General features: G+C 51.1%; 1 protein-coding gene across 10 annotated transcripts in view; it reads left to right on the forward strand.

The window, feature by feature from the left end:
• Positions 1–26,942, forward strand: part of CACNA1B (calcium voltage-gated channel subunit alpha1 B) — a 198,347-nt gene that overhangs the window by 69,758 nt on the left and 101,647 nt on the right. For all 10 annotated transcript variants that reach the window (XM_023629527.2, XM_070251837.1, XM_070251830.1 and 7 more), the window contains 6 exons: positions 3,923–4,035; positions 9,281–9,393; positions 11,898–12,029; positions 12,276–12,348; positions 20,659–20,776; positions 23,899–23,966. In XM_023629527.2, coding sequence (XP_023485295.1) covers positions 3,923–4,035; positions 9,281–9,393; positions 11,898–12,029; positions 12,276–12,348; positions 20,659–20,776; positions 23,899–23,966 — 617 coding nt within the window. The remainder of the gene's footprint in view (positions 1–3,922; positions 4,036–9,280; positions 9,394–11,897; positions 12,030–12,275; positions 12,349–20,658; positions 20,777–23,898; positions 23,967–26,942) is intronic.

Below are 26,942 nucleotides of genomic sequence, written 5' to 3' on the forward strand. Positions count from 1 at the left end.
TGGGGTGGTTGGGGCTCCTTGCCCCTCTCCAGGGACCAGGGCTGACACTCCAAGACTGACTCTTTGTACACTAGGGCTCTGCAAGCCACATGGAGCTTAAAGTCTTGGTATGTTGTCTTACCTCACAAGTGCTCTAAAGACAGACTCCACTAACGATTACTGTCCTGTGGTCAGTGCTTCTGCCTTTCTCTTCCTCAGGGTCAGCTTCCCTCGCCTGCCTGGGGTCTGTGGCTCACCTGGAGACAGGGCCTTTTTTGGGCTCCCACAAGGGTCTCGCCATCTCCTTGGGAGCCCTGTGTGCCTGAAACCATCTGAGGTGCCCAAGAGAGCCTTTTCTCCAGAGAAGAACCCTCCTAGCGGGCTAGCCATACTCCCCTCTGTTGGACCGCTGAGCCTGGTTGGGTTAGACCAGGAGTCTAGGCAGCTCCTGAAGGGATCTTATGAGCTATAGACCCTGACAGCTGCACAGCCACTTGAAAATGTGGGTGGGAGTGGGTGTGTTGGGGGTGGTACTCTAGGCTACAGTTTCCCAGACTTGTGCTGAAATCAATTACTTATACAATGGAAAGGGCAAAGAGGCAGCAGAAGCAAAAGGGGCCCAGGGAGCTTCAGGCAGACAGCCTGGCACAGGCTCCGTGAGGAGTGTGAAAGTGAAGGAGCAGCTTGTGTGCACTAAACTGCCCCCTCTGGCCCCTGATTCATGTGTCCTGGGACCCGTAGTTTGAAGTGTTGGGACTTTGCTTGGGACCGAGCTCAGTATCTCCCTTGAGTCCTCAGGCTAAAATTTCCCCACCCTTGGGGGTTGTTTGGGGATTAGGGAGACTGGGCTTCCTCCTGACTCAGTGGCATGCAGCTGCTCCGTGGGGCTTCCTAGCTAAGCCTTTCTTCCCATGAAAGAAGCTGGTGGTGCCCACTCGTTCTTGTAGTTCCTCCTTGTTTCCTGGGGATTTGCCCCTGGAATGGGCAGAGGGCAATCTGCATGGCCTGATCGCATGTCTAATGTGCAGGAGCTGAAGGCTGGAGGTGCCCAGCAGCTGGGCGAGGCTACAGGCGTCCCTGGCCAGGAATCTGCCCCCTTGCTGCTTTTTCTTCTTTGTGGTTTCCTGGGAATTTCTGAATTCATTGGCATCACCGAGGGAAAATTGCTAGAGGGAGACGTGGGTATATGCTGGGTCTGGACAGTCTGCGCAGTGCCCCAGGCTCTATCCTTGACAGCTGGGTGGAGCTGAGGGAGGCTGATCCAACAAGGTAGGGCAGGCCTTGCAAGAGGCAGAGGCAGAGGTAGGAGGGGTCCCTGCCAGGACCAGCTTCACTGGAGGTCCCTGTGGGGCCCTGGCCTGAGGCTGGCTGCCCTGTGAGGAGTGGGTTCTGTGCATCTCAGCTGTCTGTCCAGCAGGGACTCACCCCTGATGCTCTACCAGGACCCCTGAGGCTGAGGCTTGAGTGGTGACAGAAGGATGGGAGTGGCTGCTGTGCTCAAGTACACAGCTGGCTCTTGGGCCTCATCATCCTGTGAGCCCCCCTGGCCTCACAAGACAGGCTTGACCCCCTCCCCTCTGTCCCTCTGTTCCCGTAACACACTGTCCCCTTAGTATAATACAAAACCCTGTTGAAATGGTCTGCCTCTGCTCCCTGTCAGCCTTGCAGGCCCAGAGAGGTCAAGTCTCTCCCTCGTGCCAGCTCCTAGCAACATCATGCCTGCTAGTGGAATGAGTGATTCAGGAATGAATGAGTGAACACTCTTTCTTGGCCTCAGAGGGAGGCTGAGCACATGAATGAGGGTGTCTCTTCCTTGGGAGAGTGAGTACCAGGCAGGCAGGATGTAGGGGAATTTCTGCATCAAGTTACTTCCTTTCTCTGAAGAAGTTGCGCTTTGGGCAATTCCTGTACTTGTTCCTTGCAGTGTTCTCCCTTTGGTCTCCTGGGGAGCAAGATGAGTACCTGGGCAGCTTCAGCTCCAAGGCCTGGTGTGTGGGTTGCTGTAAGTCCCGTCTCTGTGGCCTCTCCTCCCATGGCCTGAGCTCCTTTTGTGGGGAGCCCCGAGGTGCAGAGGCAGAGTGCCTTTGTGACCTCATGTGGAGGGGCTATGGGGCTCAGTGGCCAGGAGCCTTGGGTCTTTCCAGGTTGCTGGGGCATTCGAGCTGGACTTGGGGCAGTGCACATCTTTCCCACCACCCCTCATACCTACGGGTCAGCACAGCCAGGACCAGGTGTTGGGCAGTCAGGCAGTGTCAGGCCTGGCTGGGGTGGATTCTTCTTCCCTAGGTGGTTCCTGCCTGAGGGTCAGCAGGCATCCATGCCTCTGACACTGGCCTCCTGACTTCTCCATGGAAGCTGCTTTGCCTTTTCATTACTCATCCCATGTCCAGCTTGGGTGCCCTGGTGATTTTTTGGCTGACTTCAGAGACCAGGCTTGCTGTGGGTGAGTTGCTCTCAGGAACTGGTTGTCCATGTACTCAGGCCATAGAAGGAGAGTCCCCTGCCTGAGACCTTCTTGGGCCATACACACCATTGTGTGTCTGTCTGTGTGGGCAGTGGAGCTGGTGTCTCTGCTCGTTCAGTGTCTGGGCTGCTGCAGCTCTACCCCTGGCTGAGGCTGCTGGATCTGTGCAGCACAGCAGTTGCTGTGGAGGAAGGCAGATTTCAGGGTGCCTAGGGATGGCTGGAGGTGTTTTATTAGGAGCTGCTTGAGGTCCAGTCTCCCAACCAGTCTGGATGTCAGAGATCCTGGCAGCGCTGGACTGGTGACTGCCCAGTGACTGGACTCTCAGAAGCTTACCCTTCACTCCTTCCCTGTGGCCCTCCATGGTGGGCTCTGCCCTGGGTTCTGAGCTGCTTCCTTGGCCCCTACTTCTCTGGGGTCAAAGGCCACAGAGCCTTTGGCTTACTGTAGGAAATAATGAGCTGATTTCAGCTCCGTGTTTTGGGAGGAAAATCAAAGACAATGACCTTGATCTGATGTCTGGAATTCCTGGTTAGGCCAGTGGCTGAGCCCAGCTGCATCTCCTGCTGTCTGTGGCTTCGTACAGCTTCTGAAATGTTATTTCTTGCTCTAACTCAACTTTCTGCTCAGGCTAGGTTAGGGGTAGTGCCTATGTGCCTCAAATTCCCAGCACAGTCCTCAGCTCCAGTGTGGCCTCCCTTTAGTCCTGAGGCCCTTCAGGGTCATCACGGCCAGTGGCGGGAGTCCTGGGCTGAGGGAGGCCCTGCTTGCTGCTGCTGCTTGCTGGGGCCTGGCTTGTGGGAAGGTGAAGGTACCCACAGAAGCCTCTGTGTGACTCACAAACAGAGCTACGAGGTGGTGTCCCTGAGGTCCCCAGCAAGCATCAGTGCCTCCTGGGAGCCTCGTACTAGCTGCATCTAGGGATGCTTGGGTGGCGGAGAAGCTCAGTATTTAGTGGGGTGAACCTGTGAACAAAGTTGAAACCACATATGGTGCTGTGGGGGTCCTGAGGAGGGGTGTTAGGGAAGTCCTCGTGGACAGACAGATTCTGAGGAGGAGGCTGAGGGACTCCCCCTGAAGCAGGCTGAAGGCAGAAGGACTGGCCCAAGGCTGTCCAGCTTCTCCGTAGGGGATGGCAGCTCTCTGCCTGACAGCTCCAGACCTCCCTCTGGGGGGGTACCCTGTGACCCCAGAACTCACTCCTGAGCCCAGTCCCAGGAGCTCACCTCCTGCTGAGCCTTCCTCTGTATCCCACAGGCACTGGGCACTCACCACCTTTCATACTGGAATGAGCATCCCTCTGCATCCCTTCTGTTTGTTATTCCTGTCCTGGGCTGAGATTTCAGAGCTCAGGGGACACAGACCAGGCCTGAGGGCTCAATCCTAGAAAAGCCCAGAGGTCTGGTGTCCTCCAGTCTGGGCTGGAGCCAGGTGGGAGGAGGCCATGAGCTAATCCCCTTCTTTTCCGGCTTCTCCTAGACTTTGCAGAGTTTGTTTTCCTGGGTCTCTTCCTCACAGAGATGTCCCTGAAGATGTATGGCCTGGGGCCCAGAAGCTACTTTCGGTCTTCCTTCAACTGCTTCGATTTTGGGGTGAGTGAGACGCCTCATCGGGGATTCTTGCTGAGGGTACAGGTGGGTCTAGCTGTATCCTTGTTGGAGAGCACACACAGCCCCTCCCCACTATGCTGTACCCGGTGTGAGCTGCATCTGTGGAGCGGGACCCAGGGAATTGAGGGGACTGTAATCCTATGTGGGTCAGAAAGGCTGCCTGTAGACAGGGAGGTGCCGTTGGCAGAGGGGAGGCCATCCTGGTCAGGCCCTGACAGATGGGGTGCCAACTGCAGGCTATTCCACACCCACAGGACACCCTCCTTCCCTCCCCTGACCCTGTCTGTGGAATCTCAAGATCGACTGAAGGCTCTTTGGCCCCCTTTGTGCTTGGTACAACAATCTTTTAAATGTGTTGCTGTCCCATGGAGGGCTCAGTCTTTCCCCAGCAAAGCTCAAGGGGGCTGTGGCCCTGATCCCCCACTGTCCCCCACATCTGGTCCTGGGCAGGCTTGGGCACCTGCACCAGAGCTTCCAGGGGATGACTGACAGGCCATGGTGGTCCAGCCCTCCTTGTAGGGGTTTCAGGGAGCAATGGGCCTGGCCTGGGTCCCTTCACCAACCTCTTGTAGGTCAGGGAAGCCTTTCAGGTGGGTGTTTCCGAGGCTCGCTGTGAAAGAGCACAGGGCTGAGGCCGTGTGGAGGATCACTTCCCTAGACACAGCAGAGCATGCAGGATACTTCCCTGGTGCCGAGTCCACAGCCTGGGGACATGGTGCTGTTAACGCCTGCCCAGAGGCTAAGTTCTGACCCACTGGAGGCTCCAAATGAGAAGGCGAAGTGCCACAGCCCAAGGAAGGAGTCCCTGTGGAGCTCTCAGTGGCCAGGGAGGGAACCTGGACCTAGGTAGAAGTAAAAGTTCAGCTTAAAAATTCAGTTTAACTTTTTCTCTCATTAGCACTGCAGCCCAGTTGACAGAACGTTGTTTCTGTGACTTTGCTAAATCCTCACAATAACTCACTTTGTAGATGAGTAGCTGGAGACGTGTGATGGCCCAAGACTGCCCAGCTAGTTTGCAAGGCAGTCAGTGCTGGAACCCAGGCTTGCTGACCCCAGGTAGCGGTTTACATCAGGCCATGCTGCCTGATCTCTGTGGGGACGGAAAGGTGGTGGCTGCCCAGTGTACTCTCTGAGACATAGACACCTGTGATTTTAATAGACCGCTGGAAGGAAACCAACTCTTTTGATCCTTTTCCTTCTTAGTTACAAAGAAAGGCTTTAGTGCACACAGGCAGAGAGAACTCAAAGAGGTGAGGAAATTTCAGAGATATGTTAATCTTTTAAATGTGTTCCAGTCTAAACTAACTGGATCCCAGGACACGGGAATAATCTCCACAGAAACTAAAAAATTATTCCAAAACTTAGCAGCTAAAACAACAAGTGTCTGTTATCTCACCATTTCTTGGGGCCAGGAATGCAGGTATGGTGTAGCTGGCTACCTGGACCCAGGGTCTCTCATGAGGTTAAAGTCCAGCTGGTAACTGGGCACGTGGTCAGTCCAGGGCTTGATTAGGACTGGGGAATTTGCTTTCAAGCTCGTCACAGGGCTGCTGATAGGACTCAGAAGATCAGCTTCCAAGCTGGCCTTGGTTCCTGGTCACATGGGCCTCTGCACAGGATGCTTGAGCGTCCTCATATCATGGCTGCTTGTGAGCTGAGAGCGAGAACTGAGAGTACCCAACAGAAGCTACCGAAACCCAGTCTCAGAGGAGAGAACCCATCAGTTTTGCCATATTATATTTGTTAGGAGTGAGTCGTAGACCCAGCCCACATTTCCTGGGGGCATATTACACAAGGATATGAACACCAGGAGGCAGGGATCATTGGGAGCCATCTTAAAGGCCCACCGCAGTCTGCCCTCTGGCCCTAATGATTCCTATCCTTCCTAATGTAAAATACACTCACCCCCTCCCAATTCCCCAGAGTCTCATTCCATTACAGCATTACCTCAAAGGCCAGAATCTCATCATCCAAATCAGGCCTGGATGTGGCTGAGGCTCCTTTGGTCTAGTTCCTTAAGTATGGCTCCTGCTGTTTCTCTGAATCTGTAGACTTGTGAAACTAAAGAGACAAGTTATCCCTCCACACACCCAGCAGGCAGAGATGGAACAGGCATAGGATAACTGCTATAGACATTTCTGTTCAAAAAGGGACATTGGGACACATAAGAGTGCCACCATCCATAGCAATTCTGGAACCCAGCTGTGCAATGTTGGGAATTTGTGATGAGTTCTATGGACTTGGAAAGCCCTGTGGGCATTGACTTTGCCCTCTGTGTCACTTTCCTTTTTTGTGAAGGGTAGCACATATTCTCAGCTGAGCACTTTCCTCAGCCTGCTTCCGACTAGTGGAATTTGGGGAATCCAGAAGGCTATTTTTGTTTTGTGCTGTCTCTTTCCCTTTCAACTAAGCTGGTGATGTTTCTGCAAATGGGAGTCTTTTAAGAACTTTATGGGTATGTTGTGAATCTTCTTGGCATTTGCTCCGTTAGCCAAAAGCTGTACCCACAGCTCTCGTAGAGATTAACCCTTCTCTGCCTGTATTCCTGCTGAGATGACTGAGATCAACACACTTTAGTGTCCTGGAGGACTTGCCACTTCATTGAGCTGTTTGTCGAGGCACACCCTCAAGCTTTTTGAAGGTCCTGCAAATGTGACTGAGTAGTGCTCTGAGAGCCCACCTTTGATCTTTTGGGGATCTTAAAAGTCACAGTCATGCCCTTGGCTTCATCTTTAGGCCATGCCATTTCTTAGTTTTGGTATCATTTGCTATCTGGGAAATTGAGCATTTCCAAAACTAGTTAAGTCTTGCCTTCTTTTTATTTAACAGCACTTTCCTCAGTTTTTCTCCTCTCACATTTGACTATAAGTAGCAAGAAGACACCAGGTGTGTCTTCAGCACCCTGCTTGGAAATCTTCTCAGCTAGATCTGCCAGTTGATTAAGCACATTTTTCACTTTTTGCTTAACTGCAGGCAACAGTGTGGCTAAACTTTCTGCCAATACACAACAAGACTCCCTTCCTTTAGTTTCCTATGATTCTTCTCACTTTCCTGCAGACCCCTATGTGCAGCATCCTCAGAGTCCAAAATTCTATGAATACTGTGTTCAGAGCACTTCAGGCTTTCACTAATATGCTGCTCAATGCCCATTCTCTGGTCCAAAGCCATTCCCACATTTTAGGTTTTTATTGCACAGCACTTCACTTCTGTTTCCAAAATCTGTATTGGTTTTTCTTGCTGTGTAACAAATTACCCCAAAGCTTGGTGGCGTAAAGCAACAAACATTTATTATCTCTCATTTTGTCGGGTTAGAAATCAGGGTGTAAACTTAACTGGGTGTCCCTGGGTCAAAGTCTCTCATGAGGTTGCAGTCACCATAGGTTTATTTGGGGCTAAAGAACTTACTTCTAAGCTCATACTCACGGCTGTTGACAGGCCTCAGAAAGTCAGCTTCCAGGCTTACTCACATGGTTGCTGGCAGGCCTCTACTCCTGGTCATGTGGGCCTCTCCACAGGCTGCCCTAGTGTCATCACAACACTGCAGCTGGTGATCCAAGAGAAAGCCAAGAGTGCTGAGAGGGTACCACTGTCTTTTTATAACCTAATCTCCGAGGTGATGTCCCTTCACTTTTGTCATATTCTATTTGCTAGAAGTGAGTTACTAGGTCCAACTCATCCTCAAGGGGACGGGATTATACAAGGGCATGAACACCAAGCAATGGGGACCATTGGGGCCATCTTAGAGGCCACCTACATCATCAACCAATGGGAACAAATTCTGAGGATTAATGGAAAATAGGAGAGATGCTGGCAGACTGATAAGGAGAAGAAAGTAGCTTTAGAAAACTACAGTCTTCAGCCCTGGGCAAACATCTGGGTGCTCTGTGAGTGCTGAGAAAAATTGGTGGTGGTGGTCAGGGTCCCCCAGAACAGATTGTGGCAAGCTTGTCCCATTTGTTGTACTGCAAGGGTTATAACAGGTACTGCAGCAATTGGTATATCTAGACATCAGCAGGACATCCGATATTCCCTGAATGATGTCTTTGTGTTCAAGGTGGAGAAATGTGCAGCAGATGGCTGTGCGTTTGGGGTGACTCATAACTGGTGCAACCGCCAAACCAGACCTGCAGCTTAATGGGCCAATATTAACTGTAGGAGAGTCTCCAGTGATGTACCAAGACCTTTGTCCCGGCAAATTCACCATTTTCTTGGTGAGAATGTTCATGTTAAGCTGATCAGGAAATGACTGAAACCTTGGATAATGATTGAGCTAACTGCAGTAAAATGGAATTTAAGCGATTAATACTTGACATTTGAGTTTCCCACACCAATTGCAGAAGTTGGGTTAGAGGAAATGAGAATTAGCCACACACATAAGAGGACATGGGCACTCATGCTGACTATAAGCCCAGGGTGTGCCCCATGAGATGTGGTGGCCTGGGAGGGAATTTGGGCCCTGTTGGGTGTCCTGTCCAGAGGAAAGATGGTGAGGGGTCTGCTGTATTCCACCTTCACTGCTCTGTCCTTTATGAGTCCCTCACACCAGACACTAATCAAGATGCCCTGCCTCAGAGCCTATCTGAGGAACATCTAGCAGGAGGGGCATGCCACTTGCTCGCAAGTCTTAGTCCACCAACATGGGCAGTGCCTGAGATAACCCTGTCAGTGAAACAAAGGGGCAGCCTTGCCACAGTCTGTTCTTGGTAGCACATCCTGGCTCCTGGTCATTGGGAGAAGACAAGAGTCAAGATGCAATTTGTGAATCTGAACATCTAAGAGCAGTGGCAGGATCAGGGGGAGGAAGTTAAAAGGAAGCAGATTCTGTGTTCTGTGAGAAAGCAGTCTAATAGTTGAGGCTGTCTGAAATGCTTTGCTTCGCCCCAGAGGTGTTTGAGAAGTTGCTGGGGTCACCTGGCTGTGACAAAGCACAAGGAAGCATTGGCCAAGGCTGCTTTAAGATCTGACAGGAAACCAGCAGGCCTAATCTCACTCTACACGTCTTTCTAGTGTGTCTGGGGCAGGGGGGGATGGGCAGTGGCACTGGTGGTGTCTGCAGCCCCTGAAGGCTCAGGAGCTCAGGGCAAGGCGCGTGCCTTGTATCATCCTATCTGGCTGGAGCTGCAGATGGGAGAGTCAGAGTGGATGCTTACCGAGAGAGGCAGCCACACAGATATGCACATGCAGCGTGAGTGTGTGAGCACCTGAGGCTGACCCATCTCCATTGCAGGTCATTGTGGGGAGCATCTTTGAAGTGGTCTGGGCTGCCATAAAGCCAGGAACCTCATTTGGGATCAGCGTGCTGCGGGCACTCCGGTTGCTGAGGATCTTCAAAGTCACAAAGTATGTCATCTGTGTGCTCCTGGGTGAGGGGGAGTTGGGGGGGTGCAGGCAATGTGTGAGATTGGACAGCACAGCATTCTTGTTCCTAGGAATTCGTGGTGCCAGTCTTCAACTCAGCCGTCTGCAATCTTTTTGTGGCTTATAATTAGTTTAAATACAAAAAACAGTTATTAAGCACCCGGTGCTAGGGCACCAGCTCAGCACAACTTCATCTTGGCCTAGTTGGGGGCCAGGTCCATCCTCAAGGTCATTCCTGACCACTTCAATGCTGCCAGCAGGATTTCTAGTTCTTTTGTTAGCTTCATAATGCATAATTTCATACCATCCCCTCTCTTGAAACCAGCAATCCCGTCTGTCAGCTTTCAAAGGGCGATTTTGCTTCAAAGTTAATAGAGAAAATAGAAGTTATCACGTGAATGTTGTCTGCCCACCCACCCTGCAGCCCCGCCCCTGGAGAGGGAGGGAGGCCTCAGCTGTCCTGGCCTGAGATGGCGCTGACCTTGTGACCTGAGCCAGCCTGGCGCCTGCCAGCTCCCATTCCCAGACTTGCTTTCTCCACCCTGTGCCAGACCCTGCCATGTCTGAACCTTGGTGAAATGACAGCCACATGACCATGTCTTCAGTTTTATCCCACTTGATTCTTTACATAACCCTGGAAGCGAGTCGCTCCATTTTGCCTACAAGGAGGCTAAGGCCCAGGGCAGTGAGAGGAGAGCTGGGACAGAAGTCTCTCCCCCTTGCTGCCAGAGTTGTAGTGAAGGAGAGGAAGAACACCCTCATCTGTGACAGTCTCATCAACAGCAAAGGCTGCTCTGCACTCAGCTGGTCTTAGCTGTGGCCAGAGACCATGGCAGGGATCCCAGGCTGCTGTCGGCTCACCTGTCCTGAGTTTCTGAGGCTCCTGTACCATGAGCAGCTGGAGTCTGGAGCCCACACACATTCCAACACTGGTCTCTGTGCAGCGTCCCTGGCAGCCTGGATCACAGCACTGCAGGACCCAAGGAGCAGAGCTGTCAGCACTGAGCCTGTGTAGGAGACCCCAGGCTCTAGGTCACCCCTCCAGTGACCAAGATAGCCTCTCAGAACCCCACTGATCTTCCCAGGATAGATTGAAGTTCTCTTGGTCTTTTCTGATTCATTTTAAATCCAAACCTGAGACCATTTGAGGACACAAAAGTGTAACTGCAGAAGTTTTTGGCAGGAATTTGGCTCAGCTTGTCCACAAACATTGCTGGGCATTTTGTGCAGCATGCCCTGGTCCTCTGTTGCTTTTGTGTGAGATGCTGCTGAGAGGGCCTCTAGAAAGTGACCGGAGGGCTGCCGTCACCTTGGTTGTGGCGCCTGGTGTCTTGGGGCTCTGTTTCCTCCCAGAGAGCAGGTGGCCCTGTCCTGAGGTGGGCTGGCATAGACCACTTCCTGTCCTGGGAGGAGGCTTTTCCAGAGTCTTCCAGCCCATCTTCCATTAGCCCTGGCACACTTCTTGAGAGAACCCACGGAGGATAGGTGGGCCTCTGTGACACCAGGACAGGGAGAAGGGCACAATTTCAGGGCCCAGAGATGCCCCATGGTAGGGTAAGCACAGGGACACTGCCGTCTGTCCTGCCTCCTCCCCATTCCAGGTCACGAAACAGCACGTGCAAAGGCACAGAGGCATGTGGTGTGTCTCCTGGGGGCTGGGACTGATTCCAGGGCCTGGAGGGGAAGCAGTATGCTCTGGCTCTCTTGGGGAAGAGCTTTCTAGAGACAGGGTAGCACTTGAGGGCACCAGTCACTTGGTGAGCTGTCAGCAGCTGGGCTGTGGGCAGTTCAGTTGAGTGAGAACAACACAGTCTCTGACCTCTAGGAGCCTTTGAGTGGTGGGATGGAGGGGGAGGGCGTTGTGGGATACCAGGGAAATAGACTGTCACGGTGCTGCTCCACACACACTCCACGCGGAGTGTCCCTGGTCCTTGGTGAGAGGGGCACTTGCACCAAGGTTCACACCACCCTTCCCTGTGCACCACTCCCCAGGCTCTCCGTGTGGGAGACCACACTTTAGGCAGTGGTGTTGATTTTTGTTTTTGTGTGGCTCCTTCTATAGTGGGCTTGTGACAAACACTCGTGGTCCTCACTTCACAGCGCTCTGGCCTGAGGCACTTGGAGGCTGTTTGGGTGCTGAGAGGTGAAGGCGAGGAAAGGCCAAGGGTCAAGTCTGGGGTCAGGCGCAGCTGCCTGAGGGGACATGCACTATTCTGCTGAGGAGAGTGACAGGGGTGCAGGTTTGGGAGATGTGGGTGCCCAGCACCAGACACATCGTCTGCCATGCCCAGGGGCTATTAGGTGGAGAAGTCCAGGATATGTGGTAGCTTCACATTTAGGTGTGGGGGCCTCAGGATTCAGAAGGTCCCAGAAGCCACGGGTATGACTGCAGAGAGTCGGGACGAGTGTGAAGTCAGCATCCGGAGCTGGCATGCCCTGGTTGGGAGCGACCCAGGGCTAGGATCAGATCCTGTCTGCCCCAACAGGTACTGGAACTCCTTGCGGAACTTGGTGGTGTCTCTGCTCAACTCCATGAAATCTATCATCAGCCTCCTCTTCCTGCTCTTCCTGTTCATCGTGGTCTTTGCTCTGCTGGGCATGCAGCTGTTTGGGGGACAGTAAGTAGGCCGAGGAGTGGGGAGTATAAGGTTGGGGAGGCCGGCAGGGGAGGCAGAGCTCAGAGCAGACAGTGCTGCCCCAGGCCTCCTCCACCTGCTTTCCCTCCCTGAAGGTCCTTGAAGAAGGCTGGTGACACTGAGAATGCAGCCCACTTTTGCAGCCTGTAACAAGCAGTGTTACGAGGTGCCAGGTCCTCTGGGCTCCTGATGGAGCTGCCTCTTCCTAAAATTTTTTATTTTTCTCAGGTTCAACTTTGAAGATGAGACTCCAACGACCAACTTTGACACCTTTCCCGCTGCCATCCTCACTGTCTTCCAGGTAAGGCTCTTGGCTCTTGACATGCTCCTGGCCTGCTCAGCTCTCCCAGGTGCTGGGAAGGTAGCCTTCCCTGTCAGCCCCTCCTGAGTGCCTCAGCACAACCCAGACAGCCAACATCTTGGACAGAACTTTCCACAAAACAGAAGAGAGCAAGTAGGAGACAAGCATAGATGGTCTCCACAGTGTGGACCTCCCGTTCCTGGGATCCTGCCTGCAAGTCTGGGCCAGGAGTGAAGCCCGATGCTGTGGTGCCATCCAAGGAGCAAGGGTAGCTCCCTGGGGAGCTCAGCTGGCCAGCAGCCACTGGGCTTCAAGCTGCAAAATTTATCTCTCAGCCCCTAGACCTCGAGTCATGTCTGTCTTTTAACCTTTGAGGATAAAACAACAGAGCTCTCCCTAGACCTCTCCCTCTAGTGTCTCGGGCCCCAGCAGCCCCTCAGTTCTCTTTTGTGTCTGGAAAACGGGCCCCCGCTGCTGCTTGGGGGGGAGGCTATCGGCTCGAGTCCTGTATGCTGCAACCCTTGCAGCTCAAGGACTCTGCCCTCTTGGGGGGCCCTTTTGAGGGCCCTCTTGTGTGAGCACTTCCCCTCACAGGGCTACGGCCCCCATTGCTGCCCATGGCTGGCCTCACCGACGTGATCCTGCCAAACGTTTCTGTCCTATGAGACCCCCTGGGATGCACGTCTGAGAGGAGCAGACTGGGGTGCGTTGTCATTTCGCCCATGATGGAGCCCAACAGGCTGCATGTGCTCAGGCCTCAGCTTGGCGCCATGGCCTCTGGGACTGCTGACGCTACCCCTGGCCAAACCTGGAGCTCACAACGTGTGTAAGGTGTAAGGAGGGGGATCCTTTTGGTCCCACTCTCTCAAAGGAAGGGAGTCTCTTCACAGACCATTCAAACTAAACCAGATGACTACAAAGGAGTAATTCAGTCCCAATGGTCTGCACCACACACCACCCACGACTGTCTGGTCTGCATCACAAGCCCCCCACAACTATCTGGGCCGCACCACATGGCCCCCACGACTATCTCCGTCTCTCGTCCTGGGTTGGAACCCTACAGCCCCTCAGCCCTCAGTGACAGCAAAGCAGAGTGAGCTCTTCTCCCAGAGGCACTTCTGCTCCTGGCCATCAGGACCTTGTGCTGTTCTCATCCCCGCTTCCTCTCTGACCTCAAGTTTGAGTCACTCTGTGACTTCTCCCTTGCTCTGATTTCCTAAGTGTGGGGATGCTTGTCAGCTCACTGCTGTTCTCATCTTCTCTGACTGATACGCTGAAAGCCTTGGCTCCCTCACAGGCTGGTGCCTTCCAAAACTGGGTCTCCTAAAGGTTTTTGAGCACTTAGTGGGTAAGAGGATCTGTGCCTTTGGGGACAAAGATAACTGGTCTCCAAGCCAGGACTTCCAGCAGAGGGTGGCCACATCTCCTGAGTAGTGTGTCTGCTCGGTGACGGGAGGAACTCCCTCTGTCTGTGCTGTCTTGAATGTCAGGCAAAGGGATGGGCCGGAGTGCATTCTGGACAAAGCAGTGAGGAGGGGAGCAGAGTCTGGGGTGGCAAGAGCACACAATTTGTGACGGTTTGTAACAGAAGGCATTGGGAGCTGTGGTGGGGGGGGGGGGCCAGGACGGATGGCCTTGAATGCCAAGCATGCGCCTTTGGTCCAGTGGGAGCTGTTGTAGAGTTTCCAAAGCAGGGAGGTCACGTGATTGACAGTAGAGCCCTGCACTGTTGTGTTTGTTACAAGAAAGGACCTGAACATGGTTAGTGGTGGTGGTGTGGGAACCAGAGTGGAAGAAGAGGTCAAAGTCAGGAGAGAAAGATGGGTTCTTCTGAGAAGATGATGCTCTCATTTAGACCTCATACTCCCTCTGCTCTGAACACAGCAATAAGATAATAAATACATTTAGAAAGTAAAAGGACCTAGCCAAGCAGAAAACAATCTCTGTGGGCTAGAAATGGCACAGTGGTAAGGGACGCAGAGACCCTCCGCACTGGGCGTCAGAAACGTCCATGTGTGCCTCAGTGACTCAGCTCTGGGAGAAGTGTCTGGCCCTTTAAGGAGGCTGAGGAGAGCTGAGAGAGAGCTGATTATGGCTAGAGGCAGCTCAGAAGATGGCAAGGGCAGACATTGGGCAGGCCAGGTCTGTAGCTCTCACAGGGTACTGCTAAACTGAGGACCTGACACCCCAGGGTGGGAGCCCCTGTTTCTGAATGGGGCTGCAGAAAACAACTTCAACTTTGCTCATGGTGACTCTGTAGACTAAACTGTGGTGAAAGCTGAGCCCAAAGAACAGAGGGATAAACACCCACAGTGGGAAGGTGAGCTCAGTCCTAAAGAAACAGAAATAACAGAACAAATACAGGTCACCTTAAACTCAATGTGCTTAATATCTTCAAAGGGTTAAAGGAAGAACTCATAGCATATAACATAAAATTACAAAAGAAAGACACCTAAGAACCAAGAATAGGTTAACATGAAAAAGAACTAAGTAGAAATCCTAGAAATGAAAAATATAGCTATTTAAATAAAAAAAATAAAGGGTGTGCTGTACACTGGACATGATCCAAGAGAGAAGAGGTGAGCTGGGAGATGTGGAGGAGCAGAGCAGCTGCGGCAGGGAGATGAAGCGCAGACATCTGGTGTGAGCAAAATGATGCCAACGTTGTTTCGGAACCAGTCTTAGCAAGTGTGTACTCCGAGGGCCAAGCAGGATGAACAAAAGCAATTCCAGACCTAGACACATTGTGATAAAGAGAAAATCTTAAAAACTACTCTAGAAAGACAGATTTCCCACAAAAGAATGACAGTCTGATGGCAAGCCTCTTGTGAACAATGATGCCAGAAGGTCTGGGAAAGTAACTTTAAAATATTGGAGGACAGTCCCTGTTAGCCTGGAACTCTGGTCCTGAGAGCTGTGAGTCCAGCGTGAGGTGAACTAAAGACACGTTTGCACACAGATACGGGGCTCTACCACCCCCGCCCCCCAGTGCTGAGAGTACCACGTTATACATCTGGTAAGGCGGATGATTTAGGAGGAAAAAAGTACATTAAGCTAACCCAAGAAGAAACAGGAAACCTGAACTATTTCAGAGATTGAATAATTAAAAGTCTACTTACCCAAGCCACCTCATCTAGTTAGTTTTACAAGTGAACACTAGGAAATGTTTAAGAAAGAAGTTGTGACAATTTTATATAGACCACTCCAGAGAAGATGAAAAGGAAAGCACCCCTCTCATTTTATGAGGCTAGAATAAAATAACCTTGATATGAAAAAACTAGACAAGGACAGTGTAAGAAAAGAAAAACATAGATCAGCATCAAAAACACAGAGACAAAACCATCCTGTGGGAAATAACTTATTAGATCGGCATATGCTTAAAAATGACTTTTATGATCAACTTGAATTCATCCGAGCAATGCAAGATGATTTAACATTAGAAAGTCTGTTAATGTAATTCATCATTTTAACAGATTAAAGAAAGAAAAAGCATTTGAACTATAGCGAAAACACAACCACCAAGTGAGTGAGAGGTCCAACGAAGCAAGATCGGCAGGTTGTGTGCATCATCAAGGCTGGGTGATGAGTATGTAGGGATTCATTACACTCTCTACCTTGTGTATGTTTGAAAATGTCCATAATAAGTGTTTTTTCAAAAAAAAATCACATGATAAAACCCAAAACTCCTTCCAAATAAGAACTCTTAGCAGATTATGCTGCTATCGGTGGTCTTCGTGCAGTAGAACAAGAAAAATGGAATAAAATTTCTCAGGATTGACAAGGAAGAAAGAAAAATGTCATCAATTACAGATGAAATATTTGTATATACAGAAAACTCAAGTGGTGTCATTTCAGACAGTGGGAAACAATTTGCTTATCCATAGAGAAAAACATGAAATTGGATGTCTACCTTGTACCAGATTTGAAAATCAGTTCAGATGGATGAAGATCTAAATGTGAAAAGCAAATCTGAAATTTTGGAAGAGCATACAGGAGTACAGGAGTGTGATGTTATTAACTCAGGGCAAGGAAGGCCTTCTTGAAGAGGAGAAAAGGAACGGTCATAAATGACATGATTGACTAATCTATTAAAATAAAAATTTCTGTGCCTCAAAAGACAACATAAAAGGGTAAAAAAAAAAAAAACCCCAAGAGGTCATAGACTGTGAGAAGACATTTTCCTTAGTGTCAGCAAATAACCCACAAAGGATCATTGTCCAGAATATATCAAGAACTTCCACAAATCAATAAGAAGAGACGAATAACGTAGTAGGAAGGGGCAAAGGGTATAATGGGTAACTATGGGTGAGGAAATTAGGCTGATGAATAAACTTGTAAAAACTATTATCAGCTTTACTAGTAGTCAGGGAAATGCAAATTAAACCCACAATGAGACAAACTTTTCTCCTGTCAGTTTAGCTGAAATTAAATCTAACAATATCAAGTTTTCGAGAAGATGTGGAGAAATGAGGATTCCCTTGTGCTGTTGGTGGGTTGGTAGAACCACTTTGGAGAGCAATTTCATAATATCTAGTCCACTGGATGAGAACTGGAACTTGTGTGTAAGCAGTTCCTATTGTAGCTGTGTGCTCTGGAAGTTCTTGCTCATTTGCACAAGAGACATGTGAGACCATCACAGCAGCATTATTTGTAACGGCAAAAAACTGGAAGTCACCTGAATGTTCATCATCAGGAGAAGGGATAACAAAGTGTGTTATGTCTGTACAGCAGGGAAAATGAAGGACTTAGACTTAAATATGTTAACATGAATGAATCTCGCAAACATAATGTTGAGGAAAAAAAAGATTTGGAGTAATATATAGCATGTGATAAAATTTATTCAAGGATGAAAACCTACAAAACAATATCGATTATGGCATATATACAGTAAAAGTGTAAAAGCTTGCCTGGGAATGATAAACACCAGATTCAGGGTGCTGTTCCCCAGAATGTGAGCTCCATGAGGCAGGGTCTTTGTTTTGTCCACTCACAATCCTAAGCACCTGCATATTGCCTGACAGAGCAGGCACACTAAATGTTTGCTCAGTGAAGGTCGATGCAAACGATCTGAAATGAAATATTCAGAAATCAAGTCCTACTGTGTATAAAATAGAACCTCATAGCTAAACTTTGTTTATCCCAGTAACGCAAGAATTTGTCAGTGTGATTTCCCTATCTCTACAGGTTAAAAGAGAAAAATAAACATGTCAATAGATGTAGAAAGATAAAACATTGATGTGATGATAAAAAACATCATATACTAAGAATTGATAGGACTTAAAAAAAAACCCCACAGCTAGGGGGCCGATAGCTAGTGGGTTTCTTTTTTGATGGGATGAAAATATTCTAAAATTGGCTGTGGTAATGGTTGCACATACCTGTGAATATACTAAAAACCACTGGATGACACACTTTAAAGACTGAATTATATCTCAATCAAACCTTTACTTTAAAAAGACCACAGCAAGCATAGCAGGTGAAAGATTGTATGATGGTTAACTTTGTGTGTCAGCTGACTGGACCACAGGGTGCCTAGATTAAACGTGTCTGTGAGGGTGTTTCCAGATGAGGTTAGCATTTGAATTGGTAGACTGAGTAGAGCAGATTGTTCTCCCTAATGTGGGACGCCTCATCCAATCCGCTGAAGGCCTGAACAGAACAAAAGGCTGAGTAGGGGAGAATTGGCTCTCTCTGCCTGTCTCTGAGCTGGGAGATTAGTCTCCTCTCTTGGCTTTGGACTTGGACTGAAACTTATACTATCATCTCTGCTTGTGGACTGTGGATCTTGGGACTTCTAGGCCTCCGTCACCACATGATCCAATTACTTGTATATATCTCGTATTGGTTCTGTTTCTCTGGAGAACCCAGACTAATACAGATTGAAAGAATTATATTGAAGGAAAAACAAGGATGCCTAGTATTCAGACAGTTGAAGACAGTGTAATAAGATAAGAAAAAGAAAGAAGTGGAAGGACTGGAAATGGATAGACAAGATTGCTATTATTTGAAAATGATGTGATTGTTTACAAAGAAAATCCAAGAGATAATAAGAGAATTCACCAATGTTGCTGAACACAAGATCAACGTACAAAAATACGACTTTTCTATATAACAACATCATTCGAATTAAAATGAAAGATTTCATTCACAGTAGTAACAAAAACTGCAAGGTACCCAGAAATCTACAAAAAGCATGCAAGACTTTCATGAGTGAAATTATAAATTGTTATTAAAGGACCTAAAGAACGGAATACATGGATAGATATATTTATAGATGGGAAGCCTTAATATAGTAAAGGTATCAGTTCCCCCTAATTTAATATACAAATTCAATGTAGTCCTGATCCAAATTCCAACAAGACTGCTCTTGGAATTAGCATCTTGATTATGTGGAAGAGTAAATGTCCAAGGATAGCAAAGATAATCCAGGAAGGAGGGATTTCCCCACCATATATTAAGACTTTTTATAAAGCTACAGTAATGAAATTGTGAGATATAAAGTCAAAATATCTAAAGAACAGACTAGAGAGCCCAGAAACATGGCCAAGCCTATGTAGGAAGTTGGTTTTGTGAGAAAGATGGCATATAAATCAATGGGGAGGAGGGGATAGTCAGAAAATTGGTCTGGGAAATTGATCTTCCATATGGGAAAAAGTAGATCTTCATCCCCATGCACACACAACAGCACCCACAAACTCCAGTTGGGTTAGAAACCTAAATGTGAAAAACGAAACTTTAAAATAATTTGAAGAACATATGGGAAAATATCTTTATGACCTTGGGATGGAGAGGAATTTCTTAAACAAGGTGCAAAAAGAAGAAAAAAGGAAAAGACTGATACATCTGACTACATTAAACTTTTTTATATTACAAGAATAACTTAAAGCAAAGAGGAGACTAGAAGCAGACATTCCCACTAAACATTGCAGATGGAGGATTGGTGTATCTGAGAACACATGGGAAGTCTCACAGGTCAGTAAGAAAAAGGGGAGTCAGCAGAAATATGAGCCAAAGAGCTGGAAGGGCAGGCCACAGAAGAGGAGGTCTGAATGTCCACTGGCCACATGAGAAGACGTCCAACCTCACCAGCTTGCCCTTTCGGCCCATCAGATGGGCAGCTATCCAAGGATGTGACAATGCCAAGGATGTTGTGAAGATAGGTGGAAAAAGCAACCTATACTGCTTGCAGGAATTTAATTTGGGATAACTGCTTTGGAAACATCTAGTCAAGTCAGAGATGTGCATAACCTACTATCCAGCAATTCCAGTTCTAAACAATTTTTTCATGTGTGCACAATGAGACATAATAGCAAAAACCTGGAAACCACTGAAGTACCTATCAGGAGGAAAATAGATAAATAACTTGGAGGAACACTATGCAATGGTTTGCATGAATAAGTGGATTTATATGTGTTAACATGAATAAACTTCAAAGATATAATAGTGAATGAAAATAGCAAGTTGAAGAATGATATATGTAGTCAGATTCCTTCTCGTGCACGTTTAAAACACACATGGTGTATTTGTTCATAGACACATGTGTGTCTCGTGGTATGGAACTAAAAAGACACGGACCCTCGCCGGATCCATGATTGGGGTTGCCTTTCAGGAGTGATCTCTGCCAGGGGACCTGGTACAAATGTGACAAAATGTTAGCGATTTTCATAAGTGGCGGACACAGGAATGTCTGTTATTTTATCCTCTTGCGCTTTCCCACAAATACACGTGGCAAAGCGAGACCTGTGTCTCCTGATGGGGCAAGGGCTGCATTTAGCAGCCCTCATAGCCTGCACAACTGGCCAACGGTACAGGAACCTGGAGGGTCAGAGGGCCTGCCGGTATTGTCTGGCCTTGAGCAGCTCATGGCCCCTCTCTGAACCTAGTCTCCTCAACTGTGAACCAGTGACCTAGGCAGCTCGGGGAGTCGGGGAAGCTCTGCTTCCCCGCCCTGCTTCCTTTCTCTAGCTCGTTGCTGTGGTTCTCCTCCTTGTTCACCTTTTTCTCCTGCTTGGAGCTCCCTTTCCATTGTTGGCTGAAAATCTAGAGCATATTCATCTGCTAAGGCCTGACCCAGCTCAGTAACCATGACCTTCTGGAACTTTTTCTGGAGGACCCTGGGCCACCTTACTTCCAGCAGCACCATCCTCTAAAAACATGTTTGTGTGTGTGCGTGCATGCATGTGCCCACGGGCTCTTGGGATGCAGCTGTGTCTAGACCCCGAGCAAGCAGGTGTATGTGCATGTGTAGGGGCGGGTGTGTGTGGATGGAGATGGCCATGCCAGCGTGCCCTGCACTGCTCTCCTCTGCAGATCCTGACCGGAGAGGACTGGAATGCAGTGATGTATCATGGGATTGAGTCGCAGGGCGGAGTTAGCAAAGGCATGTTCTCGTCCTTCTACTTCATCGTCCTGACGCTGTTTGGAAATTGTATCCTTCTATGGGGCTGGGTACAGGGGAGAGTGCTTGGCCTGGGCCTGCCTCTCTCTCTTTTTCCCCTCGGGGGATGGGGGGCACGTTGGTCCTAAATATGAGGGGCGTCTTCTCATGAGGTGTGCACTGTGCAACTCCTCCCTCAGAGGAGATGGCCTGAGGAGTCCAGATGGCAAACATTCTCGAGGCCACCTGTGCTTGGGGGATCCAGAGGCTGTGGGGGCTCAGGTTGATAGAGGCATGAGTTGCCCATGGAGCCGTCAGAGGGGGGTTCAAGGTGGACTCTGGGAAGATGAGGGCTTTAAACATTGAGGACAGCAGGTTGTTGGGTTTTTTTCCACTTTAATTCAATAATTAAGTTTTGGTACCTCCCCTGCTGAAAACATGGTTCCTGCAGAGAAATCAAAGGAGAGTTTTCTGTGGAGGATGCCAGTTAGGCTTGTGTTTCAGGACCTTATGTGGAAGGGGGTCTCTGCAGGGTCAGGGCAAGCTCAGCAGCAGTGGCGGCTCTGCCTCAGGCAGGCCATGTGGGGAAGGGAGACTGCAGGGCTCAGGATGCAGGTGGGGTGGGGGCCAGGCCAGGAAGATGTGAATGTGGCCCCATTGCTGGGGTGGGAAATTCAGGCCGAGGAGGGGCGTCTCAGGTTCTCAACTCATCCACGCATTAGAGTCAAGTCCCCTGAGGGCTGTCAAAGCCCAGATTCCAGCCCACGAATGTGCATTCTAACAGGCTCCCGGGGGTGCTGGTGCTGGTGCTGCTGGCCTGGGGACCCCACTTTGAGAACTGCTGCTGGAGAACATCCTGTAGAGCCTGGAGGAGAGATCTGAGCTGGAGAGGAACTGAGTTTTCTTCTCCCAGGCTGACCTACCAGCTCTTCCTTATCTCCCTCCTCGCACAACTGGCCACTTGGCTCTGTCTGTCCCTCTTTGTCTCTGCCTGCTTCGCTGGTTCTCACGCCAGTCTGTGACCTGTAGCACTCCAGGCCTGTTTCTCTTTGCTTCTATCTGCCTGTCTCTCCTACTACAGCCCTCAGCAGGCACTGCATCATCTCTCAGCCCTGTGTAACGTCACAGCTGAGGTCCGGGACCCCAGGATGGGGTTCAGCTGAGCATGAGGGGAGCTGAGCATGAGGCCCAGGAAGGGGGAGCCAGGGACCTTGAGGGGGCAGTGTTTGTTTGATGTGCTTACCAGATAGGTGAGACCTGGGGGCTGTTGTGTGAGAAAACCAGGAAGTGGCAGCCTGGTTGTCAGAGAGGGAAGAAGCCTGCAGTGTTGGCCTCAAATGGGGGTAGGGGGGTTAGGGGGTGTGGGGGAGGTGGGGCGGGTGGGGAACGGGAGGAGCAGCTGCTGTCCAGAAGGAGGTGCCCCTGCCCTGAAATGAAGCAGTGTCCCATGTGCACCACAGCTGCTTCTGACCCTGTGTACTCAGGCTAGGTGTGTCAGCCTTCAGGCCTCCTTGTCCTGTCCAATCAGAGTCACTCTTGCTGCATTGTTTGTCCCTCTGGCTAGGCCCTGAGGGGTGTGGCCTTAGTTCTGTCCTTTGAGTGTGGCAAGGCCTCTGAGGGTGTCCGTGGCTGTGGTTAGTGCCAGGAGGTGGTGGTCCGGCCCCAGCGTTGTGTCCTGTGAGTGTGGCTGGAGCCCTGAGCAGGCCTGCCTGCGAAGCGGAGCTCTGGGATGTGGCTGCCCCGAGCCTCACACAGACGCAGAGGCTCTCGAGCCTCACTCACACAGACCCAGAGCTCCTGGGAGGATGGCTGCAACCTGCAGGAGCTGAGTCCCCAGGCCTGTGGTGAAAGGGCTCAGTCACATGGAGCGCAGGGCTCTAACGGGACAACTGGGCCCCCAGAGGACATTGGCAGTGTCTGAGACAGTCTGGTTGTCGTGCCTGAGGGGGAAGGTCCTGCTGGCATCAAGTGGGCAGAGCCAGGGATGCTGCTCAACATCCCGCAGCAAAGGATTGCCTGATCCAAAATGTCTGCCGTGCCAAGAAATGAGATAACTTAGGAGGGAAACCACAGAGGCCTGGAGAGGGCCTGGGTCTGCAGGCACAGTGCTGAGGCACGGCAGGAGGGCTGGGGAGGGATGGTTCTGGGGAGGCATTGCTCTGGGGAGCACAGGGAAGACAGTCCTGCTCAGCACTGAGATGAGTTTGCGGGAAGCCGTGCTCCAGCAGCCGGAACATGGAAGTGACTCAGGTCAGCGCAGCATGAGGGCCTGATCCTGGAGAGGTGCGAGAGGGCGGGGCAGGGAGGAACAGCTCACCACAGGCCCTTCTGCCTCTGGAACCCTGGGCAAGTTACTTATCCTCTGTGGCCTTTGTCACCTCATTTCTAAGAGGTCGTAGTAGCGCTTCGTCAGGGGGCTCCTGGGGGTGCTCAGTGGGATGAGGTGGTCCAGGGGGTCCTGCTTCTGCACACTCAGTGCTGTCTGCCATCAGCACAGCTCAGATGTTGTTCCTGCTGCTCTGCACCTTGAGGGAGAGGGTCCAGGGCTTCACTCTGGAAAAGGACAGGAGAAAAAGCCATGCAGGCTCCTTGAACCTAGGACCTGAAGCCCAGGAGGTGCTGGTCATGTGTGAGTTTGCATGTTTGTGGTGTGTCTTAGGTGGTCTCTGCTCAGCCAAAGATGGTGGAGCCCCATGTGGCACCCATGAAAGCAGGAGGTGTTGGAGGAGGCTTCTTGTGCTGGCCAGAAATCAGGGAGAGGTGGGGACAGAAGTAGACAGTCCATGTGACCTCCCAGGTGGCAGAGGTGAACTAATCCACTACAGACTCTGAGTTCTGGCCCTGGAAGTCAGCTCTGAAGAGCTGGGCTAGGGGAAGGGGGTCCTTGTGGGTATCAGGGGAGGTTGAGTGAGATGAGCCAGAGTGAAGGAGGGCTGGGCAGAGACCAGGGGGCCACAGAGCCCTGGTAGCTGGGCTGGACTGCGTCTGGGCTTGACAGGGGCCTAAAGGGTCAGGGGACTTAAGGGGGCTGTGGATGCTAAGGGAAGGAGGCTGAAGGCTGGTCAAGATCTGGGGAAATGGGGGCCCCTATTTTCCATGAGGGAAGCTGTGGTATGACCATGTGGGAGGGAGTGGGGGCAGAAGCGTTCTCTTCCTTAGCTGGAGCCAACTAGACACCCTGCTGAATGTCTTCCTGGCCATCGCTGTGGACAACCTTGCCAATGCCCAGGAGCTGACCAAGGTATGTAAGTAGGGATGCCACCTGCAACCTAGTGCAGGGAGGGGCGAGGGATCAGTCCCTGTTGCTCTCGATGAGAATGGAGAGCCACAAGCTGGTCCAGGTCCTGGGTTAAGGACCTGTGTGACTGCTGTCCAGGGTAGTCTCTTCAGGGTACTGGACAGGCAAAAGTTAGGCTGTCACTCAGGGGTGTAGGGGAATGGCGCTGAGGAAGCATGTAGACATGTGCTAGGGGGGAGATGACTGCAAGGACAGCTCCTGGAGAAGCCGAGATCTGGGAGGAATGGCTAGAAAGGCAGGAGGAGATATGGGGAGCTGGAGGTGGCTGACAGGAGATGCAGCCCAGAGAGAGCCCTGAGAAGTTGGGGTAGGCTATCCTGGCCTCAGAGTGAGGGGCTATGAGATGCACCAATCACTGTGGCTGAGTGAGGTGAGGGGAGGTGTCCCCTCAGAAGGGAGAGGGATGCATGAGGTGGGTTCTAGGGAAAGTGCAGCTCTGAAGAGCCTAAAGGGCTGTGAGGGCCCCTGTGCTCACCTCCAGGTGGCGAGGGGCCCCTGTGGTCAGTCTCAGGTGTGGATGGTGAGCTCAGGTGGTCACTGGGTGGTGCTGTCCTCAGATGCTGGGCCTGGCTGGTGCCCCCTCTCAGCACATCTGTGCCGCAGCAGGGCAGCTCATTCTCTAGGCTGTGCCCAGTGGGTGTCATCTAATATTCATCTCTCATCGCTGAACCTGGTGGGGGATGTGATTACACACATCTTCCCCTGTGGTTTCCCTCCAGATGACAAAGCCCCCTACTTGGTTGCCTTCACCCTCATGGCCCTGCATAGTGTGGCTGGGCTGCCCGCTGTTTCAGCCTCAGGCCTGGGCTTTGATGAGCCCCGGCTCCTAGCAGGAGGGCACTGCCTCCTGGTGAGGCCATCTGGGAGAAGGTGCTGCCCCCGTTGCAGACACCCTGTGCTTGCTCTGTACGCTGGGCATGTGCCTGCATGTGCACCTTCAAGTGTGCGTCTGTGGACTCGTGCCCACCATCCCTGACAGATGCTTGCCTGTGCTTGTACCTATGCACATCTCTGTGCATATCTGACACAGTCCAGTCTGCTCCAGTCTAGCATATCCCAAGACTTGCAACCCCGTCACCCTTCTGGGGCTGAGCTTGACTCGGGCCTTCTCTGAGGAAGGCAGGTTCAAGGGCATCTCTGCTGGCAGCAGAGATGCAGGTGCACCATGGTGCTTCTGACAGTGAGTGCTGTGCAGGGACCCCTGCTGCCCCCAGCTCTCTGGGTAGAGGCAGGCCCACGCAGCATACATTCCTTGCTTCTGCTCAGCCTTCCTCCTGCCCCAACCCCAGGCCTGGCCTGTGGTGGTCCCTGGGGGTGTAGACTCCTCTGTTGCTCTGGCCACTGGCTTCTGAGGACTTGGGAGTCCCACTGGCCTGCCTATTTCTGTTGTCAGCCCAGGCCGAGGCCGAGCCTCACTGTCCAGGAGTGGCTGGAGAAGGGCCTGGGCCCCTAACTGGGCTGCCTGGGCTGGGGCACCTGTGAACCACAGAGCACTTCTTGGTGTCAGGATTTTTGGGCCCATGTGAACTGAGGGTGCCCAGCAGTGGTCTGGGCACCAGCTGTCCTGGGGCAGGAGTGAGTTTGAGCTCGAAGCCTTCACTGTCTCTTCAGCTTCTGCTGTCAGTGAGGACTCACCGAGGAAGCAGCATCCTTGGAGCCCTGTCTCCATGCACAGACACCCTGAGTGGTGGCTCATTTGGCCTAACTGCCCTAATTCAGGAATTCCCTCTTGTTTGGAAGTTGGGCAGGTTTGTGGCAGCCTATGCGGCCTTTCCTTAGCTGGCCAAGAGCCCCAAAGGTGGGGCTTGACTCTCCTTCCTTTATGTTCACACAAATATATTGTAGCCTCATTTATTTGTTGAAGTGGAAATAAACTCATTGAGTTTGTTTGAAGAACACCCTTTGGAGTGATTAGAGACGTCCTCTGCCCCCGAGAGCGGTAACCAGGGTGGAGTCTACAGCTTGAGGAAGGACCTTGAAAGGGGAGTCTCATGGTGGATCTGGCTTTGCCTCTTCTCTGAGACCTAAAGCTTGAAAGTCTCTTCTCTATGGTGGGAAATCTGCAGCAGCTAACAGGGGACTTAGTTTTTGCCATTATTGTGCTTCTAAAAGCAGATTCAAGGATATTTTGGGACCTGTTGGGAATGCTATCTCCCAGAGAAGCCAGGTGGGCCTGGGATTGGGGTTTTGGAGCAAATAATGGTGGTCCCATGGTGTAGCTGGACGACATGGAAGCCTTCATTTCCCTCCCAGGGCCCATGGACTCGACTTGGAGCTATTTATCTAGATCCAGAGCATGTTGGTTTTGCCTAGTGATGTGGGGTCAGAGCCAGGGGATCTGTCCAGATGTCCACTCCTCTTCCTATGGAGGGGGCAAAGCAGGGTAGGGTGTCTACACATGTGTGCACATATGAGCACACGCCAGCCCCGGTGGCAAAGCCATGGGAGTCCTTTCCAGGAAGAGGTGGTGAATACAGGGCCAGGCACTGCACGTGGCTGTCAAGTGTGGGGGGAACAGGGAGGGACTCCTCTCAGCCACAGTTAGAGATAGGTTAGAGATCACAGATGTGATCTGATGGGTCTAGATGGAAAAGCTCAGAGGCCATGAGGTGGTCCTGCTGGACGTGCTCCTGGTGATGGGTTCTGTGGGCAGTGCTGGGCTAGGACACAGGCTCAGGTGCAGGGTCCTGCCCCTTGTCCTTGCTCACAGCTCTGGGGCAGAGGCTGACTTCGTTCAAGTATGACAGGTACTCCTGAGGTGGGAGGCAGGATGGGTTTGACAGAATGAGTCTCAAGTGATGTGGGACAAACATGCAGAAATGCCTAGGCAGTGGGGTCCTGGGGGCTGGAGCTCAGGAGAGCAATCAGGGTGCCAGCGTAGGTGTGGAGTCATTAGCTGGTGAGTGCCCTAGGACATGG

This window comes from Equus caballus, chromosome 25 (genome assembly GCF_041296265.1).
Source record: "Equus caballus isolate H_3958 breed thoroughbred chromosome 25, TB-T2T, whole genome shotgun sequence".
NCBI lineage: Eukaryota > Metazoa > Chordata > Mammalia > Perissodactyla > Equidae > Equus > Equus caballus.